General features: G+C 41.3%; 1 protein-coding gene and 1 long non-coding RNA gene across 3 annotated transcripts; both read left to right on the forward strand.

Annotated features, from left to right (window-relative positions):
- The first annotated feature begins 495 nt into the window (after positions 1 to 495).
- Positions 496 to 12,548, forward strand: RPP40 (ribonuclease P/MRP subunit p40). Of its 2 annotated transcripts, XM_064425785.1 has the most exons (9): positions 886 to 1,142; positions 1,676 to 1,791; positions 2,627 to 2,771; positions 3,648 to 3,716; positions 5,733 to 5,828; positions 6,957 to 7,082; positions 10,281 to 10,479; positions 11,381 to 11,515; positions 12,255 to 12,548. In XM_064425785.1, the coding sequence occupies exons 1-9, from the start codon at positions 1,136 to 1,138 to the stop codon at positions 12,451 to 12,453; spliced, it is 1,092 nt and encodes a 363-aa protein (XP_064281855.1). In that variant the 5' UTR covers positions 886 to 1,135; the 3' UTR covers positions 12,454 to 12,548. The 2 variants fall into 2 exon arrangements, with proteins under 2 accessions (XP_064281863.1, XP_064281855.1); XM_064425793.1 differs by lacking the exons at positions 886 to 1,142; positions 1,676 to 1,791 and adding an exon at positions 496 to 677.
- Positions 12,549 to 14,352: 1,804 nt separating this feature from the next.
- Positions 14,353 to 21,074, forward strand: LOC135303748 (uncharacterized). The gene is made up of 3 exons (XR_010365134.1): positions 14,353 to 14,505; positions 20,265 to 20,352; positions 20,463 to 21,074. It is a non-coding gene; the product is annotated as an uncharacterized LOC135303748 (long non-coding RNA).
- Positions 21,075 to 22,902: the final 1,828 nt, after the last annotated feature.

Below are 22,902 nucleotides of genomic sequence, written 5' to 3' on the forward strand. Positions count from 1 at the left end.
GCAAAGCTCATCCAGCTCCAGCCCCTCCACCACGGGCACACACAGCTCCCACTACAGCAGCTTGCTCTGTCCAACCTGGCTTCCAACACTTCCAGGGATGGGGCATCCACAGCTTCTCTGGGCAACCTGTTCCAGTGCCTCACCAACTTCACAGTAAAGAATTTAATCTTAATGTCTAACATAACCCTACACTCTTTCAGTTTGAAGCCGTTGCCCCTTGTCCTGTCACCCCAGGCTCTTGGAAAAGGTCCCTCTCCAGCTCTGAACCACCGCCGAGCTCAAACCACCGCGCACTCGGCACACCCAGCCCCTGTGGGGGTCGGTGTCCGATCCGTGCCGGGGCTGCCCAGAGCCCGCCGGACCGAGAGCCCCGAGCGGCCGCCAGCGCTGGGCAGGGCACCGCCGACAGCGCCCACAGCGGAAGCGGCTGCACCGCCGGAGCCGGCGGACGTGACCTCACGGCACGGCCCCTCCCCTGCCCGCCTCGCCGGGTCTGGCGGCTCCCGGTCGGCGGCAGAGGAGGAGGAGGAGGAGGAGGAAGGCGGGCGGGATCCGGGATGCTGCCGGCGCAGCTCGGGCGCGCGCCGCGGCACCTGCTGGTGTGCGAGCGCGGCCACGCGCGCCACCCGCGCTCGCGGCACGCGGCGCACGTGCGGGACCACGCCTACAGCTGCCGCGTGAGTGGCGCGAGCGCCGGGCCCCGGCGGGACCCCCTCAGGGAGACGGGAAGGGAAGGGAAGGGAAGGGAAGGGAAGGGAAGGGAAGGGAAGGGAAGGGAAGGGAAGGGAAGGGAAGGCTCGGAGCTGCCCACGCCGCCCGACCCGGCGTTCTGCCCGTCCGCCGCTCCAGGGGCGCGTTGCCGGTGCCCCGCTCGCGCCAAGCTGGGTGTTCTGTGGGGGCTCATCCGTCCTTGCCAGAGGATGCGCGCCTCGGTTTTGGGGAGGGAAAAAAAAAACCACCAAAAACAACCAACAAAAAAACCCAAAATTAGCCCCTTTGCGTTTGTGGTCTCGCGCAGCATGGGAGAAACAAACTCTTTCCTTTCTCCAGGAGCAGAGGGGTGGTGGTGCCGATTTTAGGAGCTCTCTAAACACAGGCGCAGGGTCCAGTTTAGAAAGGGGACAGCGTTTATTCCATGCAAGGTGCAAGGCGGGGTTTCCACAAGTCAAGCACACCACCTATCAAAGCTTTTCACTATTTATACATTTTAACAAACAAAGGAATTAGTGTTCATTGGCTACAAGTTACATAGTTCTCTTTTTAATTAGTATTCTATCTTCTGTTGGTTAATGAGTCTCCCATGCTGATTAATCCACATGCTCAGTGTTTCTCTGCTTAGGAGTCAGGGAGTTTCTGGGGTCCGGGGCCGTGTTCTCCACCTGTCGAAACTGCCTTTTATCCACTTAGAGCTGATTCAGCAGAGTTGCTGGGTTTATTAAGTTTCTTACTTCTTTTGGGAGTTCTGCCGAATGTCTTTGTGGCCTGTAAATTCTGTCTTCTTTCTGTCCAGTATCAGTGGTACATCCTTCTCCCCAGGCTTTGTTAACCTCACCCTAGGTGTGAGATCACTGAAACATCTCCAGCCCTAAATGTTAACAAAGAGACCTGGACTTCACTTAAAGCTTGATGGCTGTGCTCTTGTTTCATGGATTAAATCTCCCTTCTTGTTGATTAGGCTTGAAAGTGTACAAGGGCCAAACATCAAAGAACATCCTTAAGAACATTTGTAGGTGTTCCACATTTTGCAGCAATCAGGCAGGACCCTGTTTCATAACCCTCTTCTCATACCCTGTAAGTAAGTTTCTGGGCTAATTGTTAACTGTTTCTGACTTCTGAGACGTTTTTAGCAAGTAATCAGAAAAGTTTCTACTGGTGTGGAAGGCAGCTCGTTTGTCAGTCCTCACTTCCCTTGAACAGGTGTGCCAAGGGAGATACACACCTGTTCTCCAAGAGCTTTGGGAAAGAAGTTTTTTTTGGGGATGGAAGGGGGAGCAAGGAGACAGGAAGCTTCATACTTGCCCATCTATTACTTAGCAGATATTACCTTGTTTTCCCTGGTCTGCCAGACTTCAGGGTTCTCTTGGTCTATGGAACATGTACAGGGAAGCTTTTAAGTGAAAGGTAAATTGAAGATTCTACTTTGGTCTTTGCTTTTCCACTAAGATTACAGAAATGTTTAGCCTACATTTTTAGTTACAGCTGCTTCATCAAGTACTCCAGCAAGAGCTGAAGGAGGTGTCCCAGTGCGACATCAAGCTAAATGTATAATGATGTGAAACGAGATCTTCTGTTAACTCCTGCTGTGTAAGATCATGTCTTTACACAATACATCAAATGCTATTGTATAGCAATAAAAAAAAAGAAAGAAAAAAACCCCAAAAACCAAACAAAACTCAAACCACCAAATAATGTATTTAGTGTACCTAGAGACTATGAAAATTGATACATTTTGAAGACAGTAGCCTGATACTACTTTTTCCCCCCCGCATCTCATTTTGACATAATACACTGATACATCTTTGGAAAGTAGAGGTGTTCTTTTGTATTTCTTGTTGTTTTGTTTGGTTGGGGTTTTTTCAGAACAGGTTTTAGGATAGGTTTTATATTACAAATATGTTCCTAATAGGTGTCTTTTTTGATCCCGGAATGTGGCGTGCTACCTGAAGTGCTGAAAAGCACAATTGCAGATATTGGAGAGTACTACCTGGTGAGGAATTTACCCGTTCATGAATTGGTCGCTCATGAATTCATTGATGCTTTCGTGAAGAAAGGTAAGGAGGAAATCAGAGCTGAACAAATGCAGTCATAATGTACTTTGTTATAGCACAGCAAAATTTTTAATAGTCTTATTCTTATTTATTCTGGAAAGTGTTTTAAAGGAAGGAAAGGAAAAGTATTAAGCAAATTCTGAATGATTTGTTTATATGCTTTTTTCTGCTTTGTCACATGTGACAATCTTTGTTTACACTCACTGGATCCAAAACTCCTGTGATTCTTCCTTATAAATTTCTCTCTATTCCACCTCAATTCTGAAAGCCAGCTATCAAGAGGGCTTCCATGTATCATCACACCTGTTTCTTCTACACCTCACTTTTATGCAGAATCTTGTAGAAATCTTCCTTCTCCCTTTTTTGTTCCTTCATACTTCAACACAGAGCTATGCTGAGCTGTGTTCCACAGCAGGCAAGAGAAAAATATGATTCCTTATTTTTTATATTTCACTAAGAGAGCTGTGACATCTCATCCTTACCCAGTAAGAGCAAAGAGGATGCAAAGAAAGATAGAGCCTCTGCCCAGCCTCTTGTCTTTGGGTGAACGAGTAATAAAAATGTCTGGGGAAAAAATTGGGTTTTCCTTTTGATGACTGGGGAGAGTCACAGGTGGAAGGAAAGAAAATGTTTTCATACCAGGGCGTATTATTAGTATTATCCCTATTATAGGTCCTTTAAAATATTGTAAGAACGGGGTTTATAAAAGTAATCACAATGCCATTTTGCTTGAGAAGGTGGAAGAAAGTTAGTCAATGAAAACACGAGTGATTCAGACGGTATTTGTCAAGTTTGGTTGTCTTGAAGTGAGTTGTTTATCTTGTGGTGTCTGACTTTACAGACTGTGTAATCTCATGTTTTTCTGCTTTACTGTTAAAGGTTCATGCTACGCACTTACCTATAAGACAAAAATTGATCAAGATAATACTGCAGCTCTGCTACCAAATGGTATGGAGGATTTGTTTTGGTTTCAGTAATACGTGTCAATTGTGGTCTGGGTTTTTTTCATTTTTTCTGTTTTTTTTTTTTTAATTTGGAATGATGTAAACTGGATAATAATGCTTACTGTACTTGCCAGCTTTGTTAGAAATACGTGTGAATTCTAAAAATACTAATTTTAGCTCTCTTTTTTCATTCATGCTGTTAAATTTTTTATCTCATCTAAAGGAAATTAAAAACCAATAAAAATCAGCTTCGTTTATGTATAGTCAGATTGTCAGTGCTTCAACCATAATTACAATTGCTACATAATTGCTTTGGCATCTTTACAAGGACTGCAATCTTCGTAAAAACATTGCATTCCAACTTCGTGTTTCCTACTGGTCTTTAAGACAGAATTTGTACCAAAATGGAAAGTTATCAGCACTGCTTAGGATCACTTTTAAAATACTAAGTGTTTATTCTCATGAGACCCCACCTTGGGTACTTCATTCAGCTCTGGGTCCCCAGCACAGGAAGGACACAGACCTGCTGGAACAAGTCCAGAGGAGGACACAAAGATGCTCACAGAGCTGGATCACCTCTCCTGTAAGGACAGGCTGAGAGAGCTGGGGTTGTTTAGCTTGGAGACGAGAAGGCTCTGGGGAGAATCACAGTGCCTGCCTGTACCTAAAGGGGGCCTGAAAGCAAACCACAGAGGAAAGTTTTAACAGGTCGTGTAGTAGTAGGATGTGGGGGAATGGATTCAAACTGGAGAAGGGTAGGTTTAGATTGGATATTAGGAAAAAAGTCCTTACTGTGAGGGTGGTGAGGCCCTGGAACAGGTTGCCCATAGAAATTTTGGTGCCCCATCCCTGGAAGTGTTCAAGACCAGGCTGTATGGGGCTTTGAGCAACCTGGTCCTGAGCAACCTGGAAGGTGTGTCTGCCCATGGGATGGAATTGGATCATCTTTACTGTCCCTTCCAACCCAAACTGTTTGATGATTCTGTGATTCCCTGAGGACTATGTAACACGTTAAAAGTCTATTTCAAATGCACCAAGTTTTATGAGAAGACATCATAAAATGTCCCGCATCTCAGGTGAGAAAATGAAGCTATTTTGAGCTTTAATTACATTGTCTTATTTCAGTAACAGTATATAAGATATAATAGAAATGCAAACTGGTCTATCTGCCCTCCAGTCTAAGAAGCTGTAATATGACAGGTGCCCATGAGGGCATGAGTAAATTCAGATTGTTCAGAAGAAGAATTATTTTATATGTCTGTTAGCACAGTCCTGGCAAAACAGATACTTGATAGCGATGGAGTTTGTGTGATACAAGTGTTACAAGCTGTGCACAATTATTGCAGAGGCACTGGTACAGCGCCTGGTGATGTCACTGTCTGAACTCTTCCTCTGCAGTCTTATTTGTTTGTGTTCTGTGCTGTGCTGTTAGTTGTGCAGTGGAACCCAAGGACTGTGTTAGAGAGGGAGCTGCTGTGTGAAGCTCTGTACCAAGCAGCAGCAGCCAGATCTGGTTTATGAGCACAGAAGCAGCGTTGTTCCAGCATGCATCAGCTCATCGCTAGCAGGCGTAGTTTACTCAGAGTGAGTAGTCCCACTGGACTTGGGGGAACTGCTTTTGTTTATTTAGTTGAGCAGTGCATGTTGAGCATGAATGTTTACTAAATCAGGCCCTTGTGCAATGTAGTGCTCAGCTAATGACACAGCAAGTGCTAGAGGATGAGTGGAGGAAAGATGGAGACAATGAACTGAGTAGTAGAGTCAAAAAGCTATGATTATCTCAGGAATAATATTATGCTTTTCTTACTCTAGTTCACAAGACCTCTGATAAAAAAAGAATAATTGAGTTGTAACCTTTTTTATTTAAGGATTAATCCATTTAACTGGAACTAAGGAGTCTGCATTACATTAGTAATACCATTGATCCAAAGGTAACATTGTAAAAGGTGTACAGTTCTCAAAAAACTTCAAAGGGAACCACGTAGAAGATTATTTCTATTAAAAATTGGTTTGTTTATAGGTAAACTGATTCTGTCAGTGGATAAGGATACTTATGAGGAACTTGGACTGCAAGGTCGCCCTTCTCGGTATTCAGGCAAAAAAGTAATGCGATATAGTAAGTATTTATATAAACAGGAGTTATTAAACAAGCACCTTGTTGGGCTGTTGAAACTTCCCTTTCACTATAATTAGTTGTTGTCTAGGTTATGTTTTTCCAGATGCAGATACAAGGACTGTCTGAAGAAAGAAAGTACTTTTTCTCCAAGTAGTAAAGCAGCTTTAAGGACACAGATACATCACCTTTTCAGTACTCTATAAATTTTTTAATTTCAAGGGTTCTCATTGTGTTGTTTCTACTGAGTGATGTAGTACTTAAGAATTTTTGCATACTCTGCACAGTGTCTATACCTGCTGATTAAAGTCAGAAAATTTTAAACTGATTAAGGAGGTGTTTAAAATGTATGCACTGTGAAGAGCCTCACCCAAGGCTGCATGCTTGAAAGACAGAATTGTTCTATGTTTCACACATCTAAAATGGTAATCTCTATGTACCAAGTACTTGAAAATCATAATTTTTTAACAGCTGCAGAGGAGACATCTTGAGTGTGAATTTTATTAATTTGTCTTTTTAGGACATAAAAAAACCCAAACACATACACTGTGCCATCTCAAATGTATTGGAACTTGTGGCAGTTGATAGGTGTAGTTACAAAACACTTTAGAAGGGGAAAGTTGTTATCTCTAGTAAGTATTGTGGCAAAATGGGACATCATTTTACCATTCTGATCATGAAAATGTATCATCATGTTTCCATTTGAAAAATAAATATAACTTATGCATCAACAATTCACCTAGGAAAAAACCAACCTATTGAAAAAGTGTCATTGCTGCATACATGACTTTTGTTGTTAGAAATTCTAGTTGTTTTTTTTTTTTACTGCTAATAGCTTGCTTAATTACCAAGATACTTTTAAGGCACTGTTAAGGGACTTCTGTCAGTGGCATTTCAAGGGGATTCTGTCCCTCTAGTCACGAGGAAGCAGTTCCAGGTTATATCAAAATAAGGACAGCAGGAGATGAATATGTATTTACATAATGGGGAGTCATATTTGCATAACCAAATACTTTGTAAAGATTCTGTAGATGTAAAGAGGAAGCTTCATGTTCTTTGGTTTCTTTGTGCTTTTCTAATTTAATAATCAATTTTAATTAGGTGCCAATAGCTATTGTGTATTTTCTGCAGTTATCACTATTGATTTGACTGATGCTGGCTTTCACCCTGAGAGCAAGAAACATAACAGAGTGCTTTGGGCCTTGAAAGAAAAGAAACCTTTAGAATTTGACTTTCTACTGGCTTGGTATAATACAGGTAAATAAGAACTAAAAGTAAAACTAAAATGCAACTGACATGAAGTCCAAATATTTTTTGTTTACTGTTTTTTTTCTAGTGATTGTCCAAATGCATTTTCAGTGGAGGGAAAAGTTAGATTAAAATGTGTACGGGTGGGATTTTTTGTTTGGTTGGTTTGTTTGTTTGGGGTGGGGAGCGTGTTACTTCCTGTGCACAGAACATCTCAGTTCAGGAGCACAACAGTGATTCATAGGAGATAGATTAGTTGCTTCATTTCCTTTCTCTATGTTGCCCAGGCTTTCTGGCAAAACTTTGCCTGTTGGATGGTGCTGCCTCTTCTTTATAAATTTGTGACATATGTAACCATGATCAATACTCTTTTTTTGGATTGTATTTTTTTAATTAAAACACATAAGTTATGTGTCTAGTTACATACTTAGGATGGGGAACTCTGGTTTCCTCAGTAGTTACAGGACATGTACAGATTCCCTGTTTACATCATGTGCCCAGATACACAGACTGCTGTTTGATCACTTTATTCTCAAGCACTTGTTTGAGATTGGAGCCAAGTAAAAGAAATTGTACTGTTTCAAGTGATCTTCTATTATTTGTTTATCTACTGTTTTCTAATTACACTTATTTTTTCTTCTGGACTTAAGGGTATTTCCTCCTCTGAGGGAAACTTTTTAAGTCCCCAGTTGTTTTTATTACCTCAGAACAGGCTTTATGTAGGGTTATGTAGCATTTGCATAGAACTCATGAAAACTGCAAGTGTCTGTACTGAAAAACATGGTTTTCTTCATCACAGATTTGTAACTTTTGGTGTTGTTTTGCTTTGAGTCTTCACACTAGGGAGAAAGGATATTAGAAAGGTCCCTGAGAATGCTTTCCCATCTCCTCTTTGTAGTGTTCATTTTTCCTGGCTCTTTAAGGCCAAGTGTGAAGAGGAGTTAACTCATGAGAAATGGAAGCTGTTTACAAGCTGCTTTAGGAGTGTCCCATGTTTCACTTTATTCCTTCATGCTTCCCCTCCCCCTTTCTAAGTACTAATCACATGACAAGGATGCTTCCTTGTTTGTCACGCAGAAATTGTTTAAAGGCTTGCAATTCCCGTCCTTGTAATCTTCAGGAAAGAGTCACAGTGAAGGCTGTTGCTACCATAAATGGTGACATAAATCCAACTGAGGTGGCAGATCTTCACGCTCAGCTTGCTTGGATTTATTGACCCTGGACAGAGAGCAAAATGCCTCTAGGGCCACTATTTGTCATATGTTTGCTGCTGACCATGCTAACAGCATTCAGGAAGAATAGCATTTTTTTCCTCAATTTCTTACATCCCCAAAACAGGTCAGGTCAATCATTTCCTGAATATGGAGTTAAATCTGAATGCCTTTCTGTGCAAGAATCTTGTGCTCATAACACACAAAAGACTATTAGTTCCTTAGTACTGACAAAAATAAAACATTTATAGGTTTTTATTAATAGATATGAGACATTGTGTAGATTCTGCTGGAAGGGAAAAAGTGGGCTGTGTTTTGTCGAGAGAATCTTTGTCCTCTGTGAACATTCTGCTTTCAGCCTTCCTGCTGATATCTGGTGTTTCTTGCTATGGCCAGCACTGCAGGATTTTTGGTTTTCATACTCAGTTTTCCCACACTGTGGTTTTGGCACCAAGAAGAACAGGAAAAGCATCTCATGTCTTTAATGACAGAGGCAATACAATTTTTTTTTCCATTGTTGTAATTTCTATCACAATTTTACGTGTTTATTGGATGAAATTCGGTGGTTTCTGAAGAGCTTTGATGATGTGCCTGGTTCCTGTTAACATAGAAAGCTGTCCTGGAGCTAGAGGAATTGTTCTGTTAGGGTCTGACTGTAATCTTTGAGATTTCCTGCATTTAGGGTCATAGCTGAGACTCCCACATGCAGCAGACTTGTAAAATGTATGATTTTCTATATTTCACTAGGAATTCTAGGGCAAAATGATACATTATTTGAACCTGTTAGGCTAACAAATGCCAATAGAATGTAAGGAAGATCATCTCTTCTGGCACTTTTCATACTTAAATACATCTATATAAAAATACTAAATTAAGAAGAATTCAATGACTGCCTGTCTTTGTCACTATGCCCTTTGGAACAACCTCTTTTTGAAGAATGACTGAAAAAATGAGCTTAACTCTCCTTTTTCTACTCCCCCAAATGATTGTCCTTGATGACATAAATATGATTGATAGACTTTAGGCAGTCCATATTTTCTGATAGGAAATTTTAGATATGGTATTCCACAGTGAACTCTACCCTGTTCTTGAATTTCTGCTGTTTATACGTGCCTTTTCTGTGGTATTTGTGTGTTCATCTGCACATCAGACTTTTTATGAGTAAGGCATTATTTCTTGGTCCTAGGCACCCATTGTTGCTTTTTGAAAATAGCACACATTATCTGGGATTTGAAATTTCAGAGAATTTATTCCATGTCAATTACCTTCCTGCTTCAAAAGCAAGTTGGTAATATCTCTGAATTTAAAATATGCCTGCTTAAGTTAATTTTTTAGTCTAGGTACCTACTGTTTTGGGTCTCCTACTAGTGCTTTCCCACAAGTCCATCAAGGTACATTTAATTCTTACAGCCATACTGCATTGAAGAGGTATTGGAGAGAGGAGAGTAGGGGTGAGTTTATTCTTCTAGTAAAGTGACATTGGTGATGTATTTTGATTTCTTTACCCTCTCTTTTTTCTTCTGTCTTCAGTCCTTATACTCCAGATTATTCTGGAATTTCTCTTGGCATCATTGATAAATCTGTTCTTAAACCTCTAATCACATGTTCACTTCTCCATTATTCAGGGGAAATGCTGTTCTGATGACATCCCTGCTTCATTTTATCTGTTCCTTTTCAAGAACACTCTGAGTTCATCTTTTTAACAGGCTCATTTTATTACTTATGCAGTTAATTCTGCTTGAATTTTCTATTGGCAAATCTACACTTTGTAGTTAGATAGCAAATTTACTGAGCTGTGTTAAGTTGCTGAATCTTGCACTAACTTTTATTTCCAAGAAGACAAGGGAGCTGAAGATTTTGAGGTTCTGCCATGGATTAAAAGCACACAAGCAGTTTCACACTGCATTTTTTTGTTTATATACAAATGTTTCATGTATTTACTGCTTCTTTTGTTTAGTAGTTTTGTAACAGCTGTTTGTGGTACTGTGTTGTTAAGGTGCAGAGGGATCAACATTGATGTCATACTTTTCAAAAAACCAAATACAGGCCCTGAAGCCAAAAATAACATTCAGCACCTTAAGGGACTTGCAGTGTCCAGTGCTACAAAGTAATGATCTGCAAGGAAAACCGGAGGAGTCCTGCAGTACAGAGGAGCTCTTTGAATGGCTGGGTGCTGTCTTGAATCAAGTTAGCTTGTAAGTATTGGAATTTGTTTGATCTTTGAAAATGTTTTAAGTAAGGAAAGCCACAATTTATTTTAAGAAATAGTTGAATAAAAATTAAGACAGACACTGTTTTGTAAGTGAGAGTCTTTTGTGCAGTTAAGTGTTTATTTAAGTCTTGAATGACTTTCTTGGTGTTTTAGGGGTACCCATATGTACTGGATTGGGCTGGGATAGAGTTAATTTTCTTTGCAGTAACTGGTGTGGTGCTGTGCTTTGGATTTGTGACTAAGTGTTGGTAACAGGGGATATTTTGGCTATTGATGGGTAGGGCTTGCACAGTCTGAAGGCCTCTTTCTGTCTCTCCTACGGCCTGGCCAGTGAGGAGGCTGGGGGGTGGGCAGGAGCCAGCCAGGACAGCAGAGCCCAGCTGAGCAGAGGGATGTCCCACACCATGGGATGTGGTGACACACTCAGCAGCAAAAGCTGGGACGAGGATGGGTGGGAAATGTTCCGAGTTCCAGTGTTTGTCTTCCCAAGTCAGTTAGAAGCTCTGCCTTCCTGAGGATGGCTGCACATCTGCCTGCCCATGGGAAGTACTAAATTAATTCCTTTGCATGCTTTGCTTTCATGTGGAACTTTTCCTCTGCTTATTAAATTGTCTTTATCTCAATCCATGCATTTTCTCCCATTACCCTTTTGGTTCCAGGGGGGAGTGAGTGAGGGAGCAGCTGTGTGGTGTTTGGGTGCTTACAGGGTTAACCCACAGCACCATGAGATCTTTGGTATTGATTTCTTGGTCATTAGTTACTTGGCATTAATTTAGATGATATACATGGATCCTACTTGTTTGGTACAAGTTCTGATTACTAAGACATCCTATAGCATATTTAAAGCATATTTATTTCAGTTACTTCATTGTTTTGTCTTCCAGAGACAACAAATCCTCCAGCTTCTTATCAACCTATTGCTGCCCTGAGCCCAACACAGTGGTGGAAAAAGCTTTTTTGTGCACAATCACAGGCTTTATAATTCCTGAGAAGATTATTCAGTTACTGGAGCAGCTGTGGTAAGGACTGACAGGAGCACATTACTATAGCACTTGTACTCAAACACTTCTTATTTGAAATCACATTTAAATACTTTTCAGTTGGAAAGAAATAGCAAAATATATAAATGCAGACTTTTGTTTTAATTAGGAAATGAGCTGGAAGCTTGACGTCAGTATAAAATGTAATAGAAAATTTTGAATGCCTTGAATTTGAAAAAACCTGCCCTGTATTGTAGGCATGACTTTGGTTTTTATCTGAATTTCTAAGAAACTGGCTGTATGGTACTCCTGGCTGTATGTGGACTGGATGGTATCTGGCTTTCATTATTCATAATCTATTTCCTCTCTGATCGTAAAAGTATTTTTGTCAAGCATAGCCCTAAACTACTTTACTTCCTCCAATGTCTTTTTTCTTCCCTGATAGCAATTGTTCTCATTAAATTTTCAATTTTCTGAAAGACAGTGCATGCTGTAGGAAAGTCAGAACTGCTACTTTATAACTTAGAACTTTTTCTAATTGCTACAGCTGGCAGATTTGCCATATATAAAACTATGATAGGAATAATAGTTAATCTTATTTTGTTCCCTAATGTATTCTGAATATTTTCTTTCAAGTGTATTTATTATGGACTAAATTTTTTAACTGTTAATAAATTTTCACTGAAGTGTGTCTTTGATTGTTTTACTTTATACTGTAGACTTGAATGTGCTGCCTATTCCATTATGATCACTGATTATCTCGTCTTCTTGCTTGCAGTTGCTATTTTGGTGAACCAAAACTGGCATATTGGCTGACCTTAACTGTGCATGGCTTTGCAGACAGCCCTGTTTCCTGGAGAGAAAGTGAACATGGTTTCCACAAAGGAGGAGAGAACTTGTACAACTTTGTCATTTTTAGAAATCTGGACTACTGGCTTCAGATGGCTGTAGGAGCTCATGATGATTGTCCTCCATAAAGCTGTGTCCACAGAAGAAGTTCTCTAGTTATTCTATGTTACTGACAGAAAATTAATAAAATATTTTTATACAAGTAGTTATGTAACAGATTTAAGTACTGAGAGTCTGTTCATAGTTTTGTTATTTGTAGCCAATTGCAGGAATGGATTTGTGTTTCTTTACTGTCATACAATGCCTTCTGAAAAACTTCACAAAACTTCACAGCTTTTAGGAAAAGTTTAATTTTTTGAGTTATTATCAGGAATTGACTGTAGGTTGTCCTCTTTTCCAGGAGCAAATTTGGAATTTGAAAGTTAGCTTTACAGATTGCTAGCTAAAATATTTTTCAGGAAAGCTCATTTTGGGCTTAAGTGTTTTATTTCTTTACATTAAAAACCTTTATATCCCTGTTAAAGATATTTCTGCCTACATGCTAACAAAAAAACCAAAGGTGTGGATGTGTTCTTGATTTGGTAGGGGTAGGAGAATAAAGGTGAGGAGAAGGTGTGTGGCTCTGGAAGGAGCACCCATTAAACCTGGAAAAAGTGAAGGCTTACTGACCTGTCCCCCTGCTTTTGCAGATCACAGTTGGTTATCAGAAGTGTGTTTCTGACAGCGATGCAAAAGTCTGCTGCTGTCTTTCTTAACTGACCACACACACACACAAAAAATCTCTACTTTAAAAGGAAGGGTGTGGGTCTTGCTTGCAGGGCAACTTATGGAGCTGAGTCCCACCGCGATATTATTGCAGACACGTTTCTGGGAAGGAAGCTGTGGATGTGCCCTCACACAATGCACTAGGTGTGAAACAGGTTTTGTTAACAGTAAATAATGCTGGGAGCATAGGCAGCTATAAAGAATCCATTCTATTCCTGTTGCAATCCATGGAAAGGTGGATGGATGGTGTTTGGGGAAGGTGGGATTTGGGGTTTGTTTCGAGGTGTGGGTACATATCATTACAGTACCAATGCAGTGCTAAAATTGAAGTTGGTCACTTGATGGAGTGAGAGATGAGTACTGGAAACTGGGGAAAAGCTGTAGTGGGAATGTCAGGGTGAGCGGCACAGATAAGTGGACTGTGGGAAGCAGCTAAGCTCTATTTTTATCTGTTTATTTTTTCTCTTCAGTGAGGACAGTCATGCTGGATGATTTACCAGGTGGTATTTGTCTAGCACTCCCCTCCACTAACCGTGACCCCCTTTTGCTCAAGTTCTGCTACATGTCCTACAAACACAACTCCAATGAATCAGCAAACAGTGTTCTAAATCATGACGTCGTCTGGTTTCTAGTAGGCTGCCAGGAGCAGAAGTTACATGTACAGACACAGACTCACACAGTCACAAGCTGAATAGACAATGGTACAAGAGTCTGGGAAAATTCTTCCCTTGGCACACGACTAGGGAATACTTAACATGATTGTGTTTCATTGCTGTGCATCAGTGTGAAGGGCTTGAGTTGTTGACTGAAGTCTGCTTTTGAAAGTGTCTGTTGAGGCATTATGGACTTACATAACAGAAACTAGTAACAAGAAGTATCTTCCTTTTTCCTCTTGACCAGAAGGTTGAGTTTTTGCTTGAGCCTTCCTGGAAGGTATACCTGTAGCAAAAATTCTAATACAAAGTTTAAAATCCTAAATTTTTATGAAAAATTTAAGCTTGTAGTTTCAGAGCTAGTAACTGTAAGCCCTGTGAATGTGATCATCTTTCTACCAGATTCTAGTAAAACCTTTTCCTCAGCAGTGTACATGGACATAAAACCACTGTATATTGCTTGAGGGGAAAAAAAAAACACGCAGAAGTAAGAATCTGTTATGGATGGGTTTGCTTCCCATAGTGGTTCCAGAAGCAGCTGTGGGACTTGACTCTGAAGTGGCAGCAGTAGGACCAGGTGAAGTGATTTTTGTAATGAAAATCAGGTGAAGTGATTTTTCTAAAGGCTGCAAGAGCAGGTTGGGCTCCTTGGTGGAGAAGGAGCTGCAGAAGTGCTGGTGGGTGCACAGCAATTGCCTCAGTGAGACCATTCTGGAAGGCAAGCTGAGAAAAAGGCTTTCAGCTCCCAGTCCTCTTCAGCATGTAAGTATTAAGGTTATTTTTTTTTTTGGTGGATATTTAGGGAAATCTTAGCAGATTGGTCAGCCCCTTCCCCTCCTGTGTACACAGGCAATGGACTGCAAGCATTTCTCAAAGCTCAGTGTTGTGATGGCTGTGCTGCATCCTACAGTCTGTAGTTATCTGCTGATGGTGGCTTCAAATGGCTTTTCCAGCTAGGGAAGGGATTAAAATACAGTCTGTGAATCCTGTAACTTGAGATGCTGGGCTGGTTTCTAGCTTTCTCCTGCTTTCTTTAAACAGATATAAAGTAAAATTGAAAAAACTTCTGCTGTTAATAGGCACTGCAGTTGGTCTAATCTTAGGCTCTATGAGGTGATACTGTGCTAACCAGATCCATGCTTCCTAGCAAGGTCCAGTGTTGCACTCACCTCTAAGGAGAGAGGCTCTCCTGTGCTTGCTGAATTTTGTAGTTGCAGAGAAGAAAAACTGGGGTGGAATTTACTCCTATCTTACCTCCTGAAAAAAAACCCCAAAAATTAACCCAGGGGAATATTTTTTTCCTGGGATGAGGTACAGCAGGTCTGTAAGGAGTACTGTGTCTCTCCAGAAGACTCCCAGGCATGGAGGAGAGCCTTGCTGAGAAAAGGAATAGGCAGGCATTGCTCACATGTTTGGGGATCCCGTTAGGAGAGAAGATCTGAGACTGAGCCAGGTGGGCAGTAGTTCAAGGAGGGATTGGCCAGGGCATGTGAGGTGAAAATAAAAGTTTTTTCTCTTGAGAAAGAAAAATGGTTGCTGGTGATGTTCTTGCCCTTTGTGCCTGCCTGTTAGGGAGAACAGGAAAATGCAAAAGGTTCCTGAGAGCCGCAAAAGTAATGGGGAGCAGCTGTGCACCAGCTGCTTCTGAGATCAAAGGCGACTAAGTGCTTACTAAAAAATTTTGCCTCAGGGGAGTGTTTTATCTAGCATGGGGAAGGAGAGCCAAATATCTGAATGCAGAGACAAGCCTGAGGCAAGCTGGTTGTGTGAGAAGTAGAGGTTTTCTTGTCCTGGAATGTGGACAGACAGTGATAAGCCACTCCTTGAGAGCTAGGGAATTGCTCTGCTTTAACCTCAGCCTCTCTGATAAACTGTGCAGTCCTGCCTCTGTGCTGGTGGATGGAGAGGGAATTTTGTTGAGAGGTTACTGGGGAGTAGCAGAACCCTCTGGAAATGGGCCGCAGAGACCACGTGCTTTTCCAGGCACACTGTCTTTGACTAAGTGTTTATGGGTGTTCATAGATTGGTTGGCGTAGAACAAATGGAGGACAAACTTCCATGTTGACAGAGGAAGATGAAAGCTGAGGTAGTTGGATAGCATCTGTTGCATAGAATCACTCTAAATAGAACATATCTGCCTTTTTGGTTTGCAAATGCTGCCTGAATCAGAAACCTCTCTGGAGAAATAAAGGTGTATATCCCATTAAGGTGTGCATCCCTTTAGGAAGAGTGGGAGACTAATGATGGTGATGGTACTACCATTGATGGTTGTGTGAGAAAAGGAATACTGGCATGAGGGGACTCCGGCAAAAGTTACAGATAAGGATGTGAAAGAGAAATTTTTTTTTCAGATTCCAGAGATGCAGGGGGAAAACAGGGAGACTTGGCACAGGCAGAGTTCAGGGAATGCGGGAGAGACAAGAACCTGTGCTAATCTAAGGCAGCTTGAAAGAGAAGTGACAGAGCCTAATGAAAAAGAAACATCAGCTCTCTTCTGGTTGCATCATGCTCTCATTTACTGGGAGATATCCATTTTGGAGAGGCTAGTCAATAGGTAAAGCTGGATGACTGGAAAAAAAGCCAAGTTCATATCTCATCAGCCTGGGATTTGAATAGCAATTGTGGGAGCAAGGAAGGTTTCACAAAGATGGACCATAATGTTCTTGTTGGAAGCAAATTGTGTGCTTTTATTATTCCTTGGTACAAGCTGCCTCTCTTTGGTTTATAGAGAAGTTATAGAAATGCCAAAAATTCACAACCGTCTTGGGATAGGTCAGATTCTGTAGATGTTGCTGTTAATTGCAATTAGCAGCTGGGCTGCTCACCCAGTGCTGCAGAGACACGGTGGAGTTTTGCTCATGCAGGGAGTGTCCCTGCTACAGCTACTACAAAAAGAAATGGTAAGGCAGACAAGAAATATAAAGGAAAAGGAGAACTTAGAGGAGTGTTTCTCTTCCCCCTCTCATGGGAGGTGCATAGCAAATCTGTGGCTGATCTGGGATTAGAATGAAGCCTTTTTGTAGCTAGTCCAGTACTCTAGCTGCTAGATTATAGTTCCTCTGATGCTGTTAATTAAAGATTAATGCCTGCAATTGACTCTGTCTTAATGTGGCAGCTATGCTGGAACATGTTTGAACTGTTTCTCTTTATCATTTTTATTCACAGTGTGGAGTTTAAAGACCAAAACTGGAGAATAATTGAATTAGCGGGCTATTAAATAACCACCACCTTCTGAATAGTAACAAGAACTTCAGAAATATCTGCCATAAACTAAGGCAACTTCTTACAAAGCAGTGGCCTCTGTTTCACCCTTGGAAGTAGCTTCCAGCACTACTGAACAGAACTTGTTTTAATGCAGCTGAATACAGGAGCAAAAAGGGGGAGCTAAAGTGACTTTGAGCAGTTTTCAGCTTTCCAGAAAGCAAAGAGCAGGGAGCCTTGGCTAGGGCAAGTTTCTTTTAGTTGGCTTTCTTAGCACAATTTAGTTATTAGCATATGGATGTGTTTGACAGGGAAATTGAAGAATATCCTAAGCACTGGAATAGGCTCTTCTGCACCCTCCCCACCCCACTGTAAAATAGAGATAAATATTGTTATTAATATTATTGCTGTTAATGCCTAAGGCAGATGTCCAGGTTCTGTAGATGCTGACAGCCTTTCTGCATCATCTATCAGTAGTGGTACAGAGAATGCACAGGGACTAAGATTTATTGTGTGGTTGCAGTTGGATAATGGCATATTTATTGATTTATCATGCAGACAAATATTTCTAATTTTGTCACTGTTGAAGTTTTTAGCCCTATTCAGTGCAGCCAGAAGGAGTATGCATTTTTAAAGGCTTTATCAAGATAAAGAGAGACTCTACAGGAAGCTAGTGCTATTACATGGCGATTTTCACAAGTTTTTGTAGTTTGGCATGGAATAAAATCCTTAACGAACTGGGCACTACTCTGTCATTTGGACAAGGCTGATTCCTATTTATGAAGAGAGTTTCCTTCTTTGTTATTGATGGGAATGAAGAATTTAAATGGTCTGCTTTTGCAGAGCAGATGCAAAACCCAGTAGTGATACATTGGTCTTTATGCCTGTTTTTTGGTCAGATACAAAATTCATCTTTACCTTTCCCAGTGTCAGAACAAGGTGTTGTAACCCCATAAAATTATTTAAATGTGCTCACATATTTTTGAGCTTTGTGATCATTTGGTATAATTTGCTTTCCTATAATTGACTTAAATGCCATATCAGGTACTTGTGACTGATCTGACAGGAAGGTGGTGGTGTGTTCTGTTCCTGGTGTCACTGACGTCTGTGCTGCTGTTCAGGATGGCATGACTTGCATCTCTTATGTTAAATACTTCAGAATCACAGTCTGAGACTCGTGCAACCTCTGTGCCTGCACTGATCTTAAAGGTCAGTAGGAATAGCTGGCATTTAGCAATTCAGTGTATGAGTTTGCAAGCTCCATGAATTAAGTATTTAAAATTATATAAGCACCTTCAGATTATATCTGTAAAAAGCAGCAGTCTCTACAGAGTTTTGAAAACTTTAAAGAAGCAGACCATTGTGGTGTTTATTTGTGACAATTAACTCCCCAAGGCATTGACAGCCTTCAGGCTGGACACCCAGCCCCACAAAGTGCATTTCCTTTTCTTCTCAGAGCAGAGGTGCAGAAAAGTGGGTGTGCTGAGAAGTATCCACCTACACTGGCTGGGAGACAGCGTGAAGGATTACAGTGCTCTTTTGGCTTCAGCTGCGCTCTGCCCTGGTGGCAGTGCAAATTTGGTGGAGGGGTTTTGGTTGTGTTTTTCGGTTTGGTTTTTGTTTGTTTTTTTTTTTTTTTTCTTTTTTTTTTTTCTTTTGTTTGGAAGGGTGGGGTGTCTGTCATGAGGACAGACAGTTTGAGATGGAAAGTGAATAGGAAGTGCCTGGTGTGCGGTGATGGAGACCTCCAGGTTTTATTTGTAGCCCTGGTAACAAATTGCTGGCTGACCTTCTACAAATAGCTCAGCAGTTCTGAGCTGCTCTGGCACTTTCCCATTCAATGCAACAGCCTCAGAGATGCTCCTTGCTTTGCAAAGCTCTCGGAGAGAGCCACAGGTTACCATTTAGTGTTCAGAGAATTTACCTCAGAACCTGGAACTGGTGCTTGGCACATTCATTTTCCTCTGAAGACTGCTAATCAGAGCCGGGGTGATTCTGGCCAGGGCTTCAGGGCAAAACAAGTCCTATCTTTCCTCTACCTGCCTGGAGGGTGATGTAAGTGAAGGAAGTGGGATGGGATTTACTCTGCTTCAGGCAAGTCTGTAATGTGCTGGAAAAACATGGCTCCATTTAGTCAGCAGCATCGCAGAGAGCAGAGGGATGAAGGGTAACTAAGGGTAACATGGAGCATTTGGGATATTTATAAAAATGTGAAATGGCTTTTCTTATTAAAAGAATGGTTGTGCATCATTAAAGGCATCAAAAGCAAAGTGGGAGCATGCTTTGTGAATCGGGAGGAAGAGCAGTCCTTAGCAGTTGCTAATCTATTTATGTTCCAGTCATGCTCAGAGTGTGGCTTTGAGGTCTGCAGCTCTTGTAATTGCCTGGAATATGTCACTCTGCAGCAAGATTCATTGTTCTGCTCTCCCTGAGAGGAAGGCTGGGATTTTTAGCTGTAGGACTTTGCTTTCAGTTGAGCAGAGAGACATTCCCGTGCATTGTTTTGCTGAAACACTATTAATTATGGCTCCCATTATAAGCATGTCAGTTCTGTGTGATCTAGGCAAAAATTGATGCATTTGGTGGGAAGCAGCCAGACCTTTATTTTGGGGATTATACATGAGGTTTAGGAGCCAAGTTTTGATCCCTGTTGATAGAAGTCCCTTAAACTTTGCAGAATCAGTAGGATGCTTTTTTGGTTCCCTGATTTCTCAAAGGGTCAGAGACTTAATTTTTTTCTTTCCTTTTTCTCTGCTTCTGGCTGCCAGGCTTTCTTTGCCATTCCCCAAGCAACGCTCAAAACATTTAGACATTAAGCTTCTCATTAAATTAGAGTGAAATCAGAGCTCCGTGCCTTGCAACAAAGATTTAGAGGGGCAAGATTCAGCAGGGATTGAACACGTTTTCGGGAAGCGATATAAGATGTGGCTTCAAAAGGGCTTCCAGCCCAGCCTCACCCCTGTTACTTTGCATGGGAACCTCTCTCCTCTCTGCCTTCCCTTGCAGAGAAGTGAGTGGTTTTTTAAATAATGAAGGATTCCTGTAGCTTTCTTTCAAGTCCCCAAGGTATTGTTGGCTGTGGGAACCTCTCATAGAGCTCCTATGGAAGTGGGGTCTTGGAGTGTAGCCATGACACCTCCATGTAAGAAAGCACACGAGCTCAAGGCAAAGCTCTTCACTGTTATTGGCAGACCAGGTGGAAAAGCCAATGTTTTATTCTACAGATTTTTCTTTTGTGAAAGACTTTTCCTCTCTGGGGGCTCAGAGTGGAGTTGCTGCTCAGTTTCAAATAACTCTGAGATTTTTTATTTTTTTTTTAGATTCAGATGCTCTTCCCTCTGCTTCTTCTCTAATGCGTGGCTGGATCAAATGAATTAATGAATTATATGCTGAAGGACCTCTTGAGTGGTGAGCTGTGAAGAAAATTGTTAACATGACTGTCAGAAGGTAGGCTTGCCCCATGCAGGGCTGCTTTGGTGCTTCATAACCTGAAACAGTTCTTTCTTGTTTTACTCCAGTGTATGCACTGCTGAGTTGGCTCAGGAAGTTCAAGTCCTCCTGGATTCACTGACATCTGTTTCTAAAAGCTGAAAACTGCAGCGGTAACATACAATAGATGTTTGACTGAAGCTTTTTCAATAACACAGAAATGGCTTCATGAACCAGACTTTGTGCAAAATGTCATAGATGCTTGTCCCTGTAACTTGTGAGGACATGGTAGAAGCACCATGGCATTTTAAGGTGTGCAGCTCCTGCAGCTACTACTCTAAAAGTGTTGTGGTTGGCCCTTTTTTACCTCCAAATTCAATTTCAGCAAAGAACCCCTAAAAGGATAAAGATGAAAATGGATTTAGAAATTGGTCTTGGAACAGACTAAATATGAATAATTTTGCCTTGAATATTTTTGATAATAATCTAGAAAGATATACAGTATTTTCCAGACAAAAGATGAGGTTCTGATGTGTTTCTCTCCAAACAATCTGTGAGTCTCGTGGTCACAAGAGAACAGAATGTTTAGATAGTTGATTGCAGCGTGCATAAAGAACTCACAGGTTCTTTTACAGTGTCCTGGATTTGGTGAGAACCTGTCTTTTTTTCTTCCTAATAAATGAATAGGTTACAATGCCAAATACCTCTGAGTATGGTAAGTCTATTCCATTCACAATCAAATGAGATGAGATGCTGCCCTGTTCTAAGAGAAAATCTACAAATACAAGAATCTGTGGAAAAAAAAAAAATCAAGAAGCTGATCAGTGTTGTGCAAACTCTTTTGGTTTCTTGACCTTGTAAAACTCTGGCAAGAAAAAAAGCCTCTTGATAATTGCCCATGAAAGGCATTTAAATGTTTTTGTTGATCCACCTGCAAGCATGCAGGCTTATTTATAAGTACTGCTGTGAGTGACATCATCTGGTGACAGCGGGCCCTAGAGCTGAGTCCTCTCATCAGCTCTGAGTTCTTCTGTGTGACCCTGAGTTGGGGCAGGTTTTCCTGGAATCAGTTTTGTCAAAGAATCCTATTTCCATTCAGAAATAGAAATAAGTAGCAGCTTCTTGTGGACTTCAGTTTCTCTTGACTTCACTCATCTTCAGCTTGGTTGTCAATGTTTTTTGACCTCCACAGATTTTTCCCTGTGTCTGTAATTTGAAATTACTCAGTTGGTTTTATTGCAGAGGCTATAAACTTTATTCCTGCTGTGTAAACCCTTCCTGCATGAACTTCCTAGATGTTCTCAATGAGGGATTCACTATGGGTAGCAGCACATTAAGAGCAAAAGAGTGAAACTTCTGAGCACTGTGCCCAATTTCTCATCAATTCTCATGCTGAACATGAAATGCCTGCTAGCAGCATCATGTCAAGTGCAGTACTGATGTGTAAAAACAGACAATCTTTGCCTTCTGGTACTTCCTTAAAAACCAAAAAAAGTCATGGAGAAGAGTAGCAAAGATGCACAAAAGATTTTGCCCTTACTAGAAAAGGGAGACAGCAGAAGAGGGAAGTGCACTGCAGAGTGTTTCACCCAACACAATGCTTTTAAACCTGACTGGCCTTTTTAAGGAGGGATCAGAGATGTCCTTGCCTCATGGTGCTGCAGTTGGACATGGTGCTGCTGTTGAGTTGTGTCCCTGTAGCTGTTCCGAGGGTGTTGCTGCCAGCAGGACAATGCCCTCTTTCCCAGGTTCTGGGGAATTACTGAGGGGATCCATCACTCCTGGTTCTCCTTCTCTTTCAATGGCATCTGGCTTGCCTTGGTGATGGAAAAGGTTAGTACATGGGAAAATCCTGAAACAGGCTGTCAAGAGCAGTAACAGTGTGAGACAGTGAAAACCAGTTTCAAGATACTCTCAAGAGCCTGGGGAAGTTTTCTGGGAAAGGAATTGAAGCTGACCCAAGAGAAGTCTGGACTATTAAGTTAATTATCCTGTCATGAGGTTTTTGAAAGCAAAGATGGAGCTCTATTAGCATGTTGGCTTCATGGCAAGTGAGAGCTGACCGGAGCCTGTTCATCTGAATGTATTTTTGGGACAAATTAGAGTCTAAAAGCCTGTGGGTTTTGTTGAAAAATGGCATTTTGAAAGAAGCAAGTTGGCTGCTAGGATTCAGAATCACAACAGAGCCAAAATAAGCTTCATATTTCTTAACCTCCATGTCACTGTGAGGTCCAAATTATCCCAGGTGATATGCAAATGCACAAGGATGGAGCACTGTGAGCTACCAGATTTTCCTGGGAAGGGGGCAAAGGAAAATAAACCCCAGTTGTCCATTATGTAAATATATGGCAGGTATGAAAAAGACCGAGCTATTCAAACCTGATAACATTTGTGAGGAAAGGCAATAAGAATAGGAAAAAGAGGTAGGGATATGAGTTAACTGAAAACTCAGACTGTGACTTCAACATTTGGCACAAGTCAGCAGAATAAATAAAGCACAGAGATGCTGGGGGGCAGGGAAAGAGACGT

Source organism: Passer domesticus, chromosome 1, assembly GCF_036417665.1.
Source record: "Passer domesticus isolate bPasDom1 chromosome 1, bPasDom1.hap1, whole genome shotgun sequence".
NCBI lineage: Eukaryota > Metazoa > Chordata > Aves > Passeriformes > Passeridae > Passer > Passer domesticus.

Bases quoted from the DNA above. Each gene is read 5' to 3' on its own strand.
- RPP40 (XM_064425785.1), top strand. The intron at 10,480-11,380 runs GTAAGTATTGGA...TTTGTCTTCCAG, and splicing joins GTCTTGAATCAAGTTAGCTT to AGACAACAAATCCTCCAGCT. The intron at 11,516-12,254 runs GTAAGGACTGAC...TCTTGCTTGCAG, and splicing joins CAGTTACTGGAGCAGCTGTG to TTGCTATTTTGGTGAACCAA.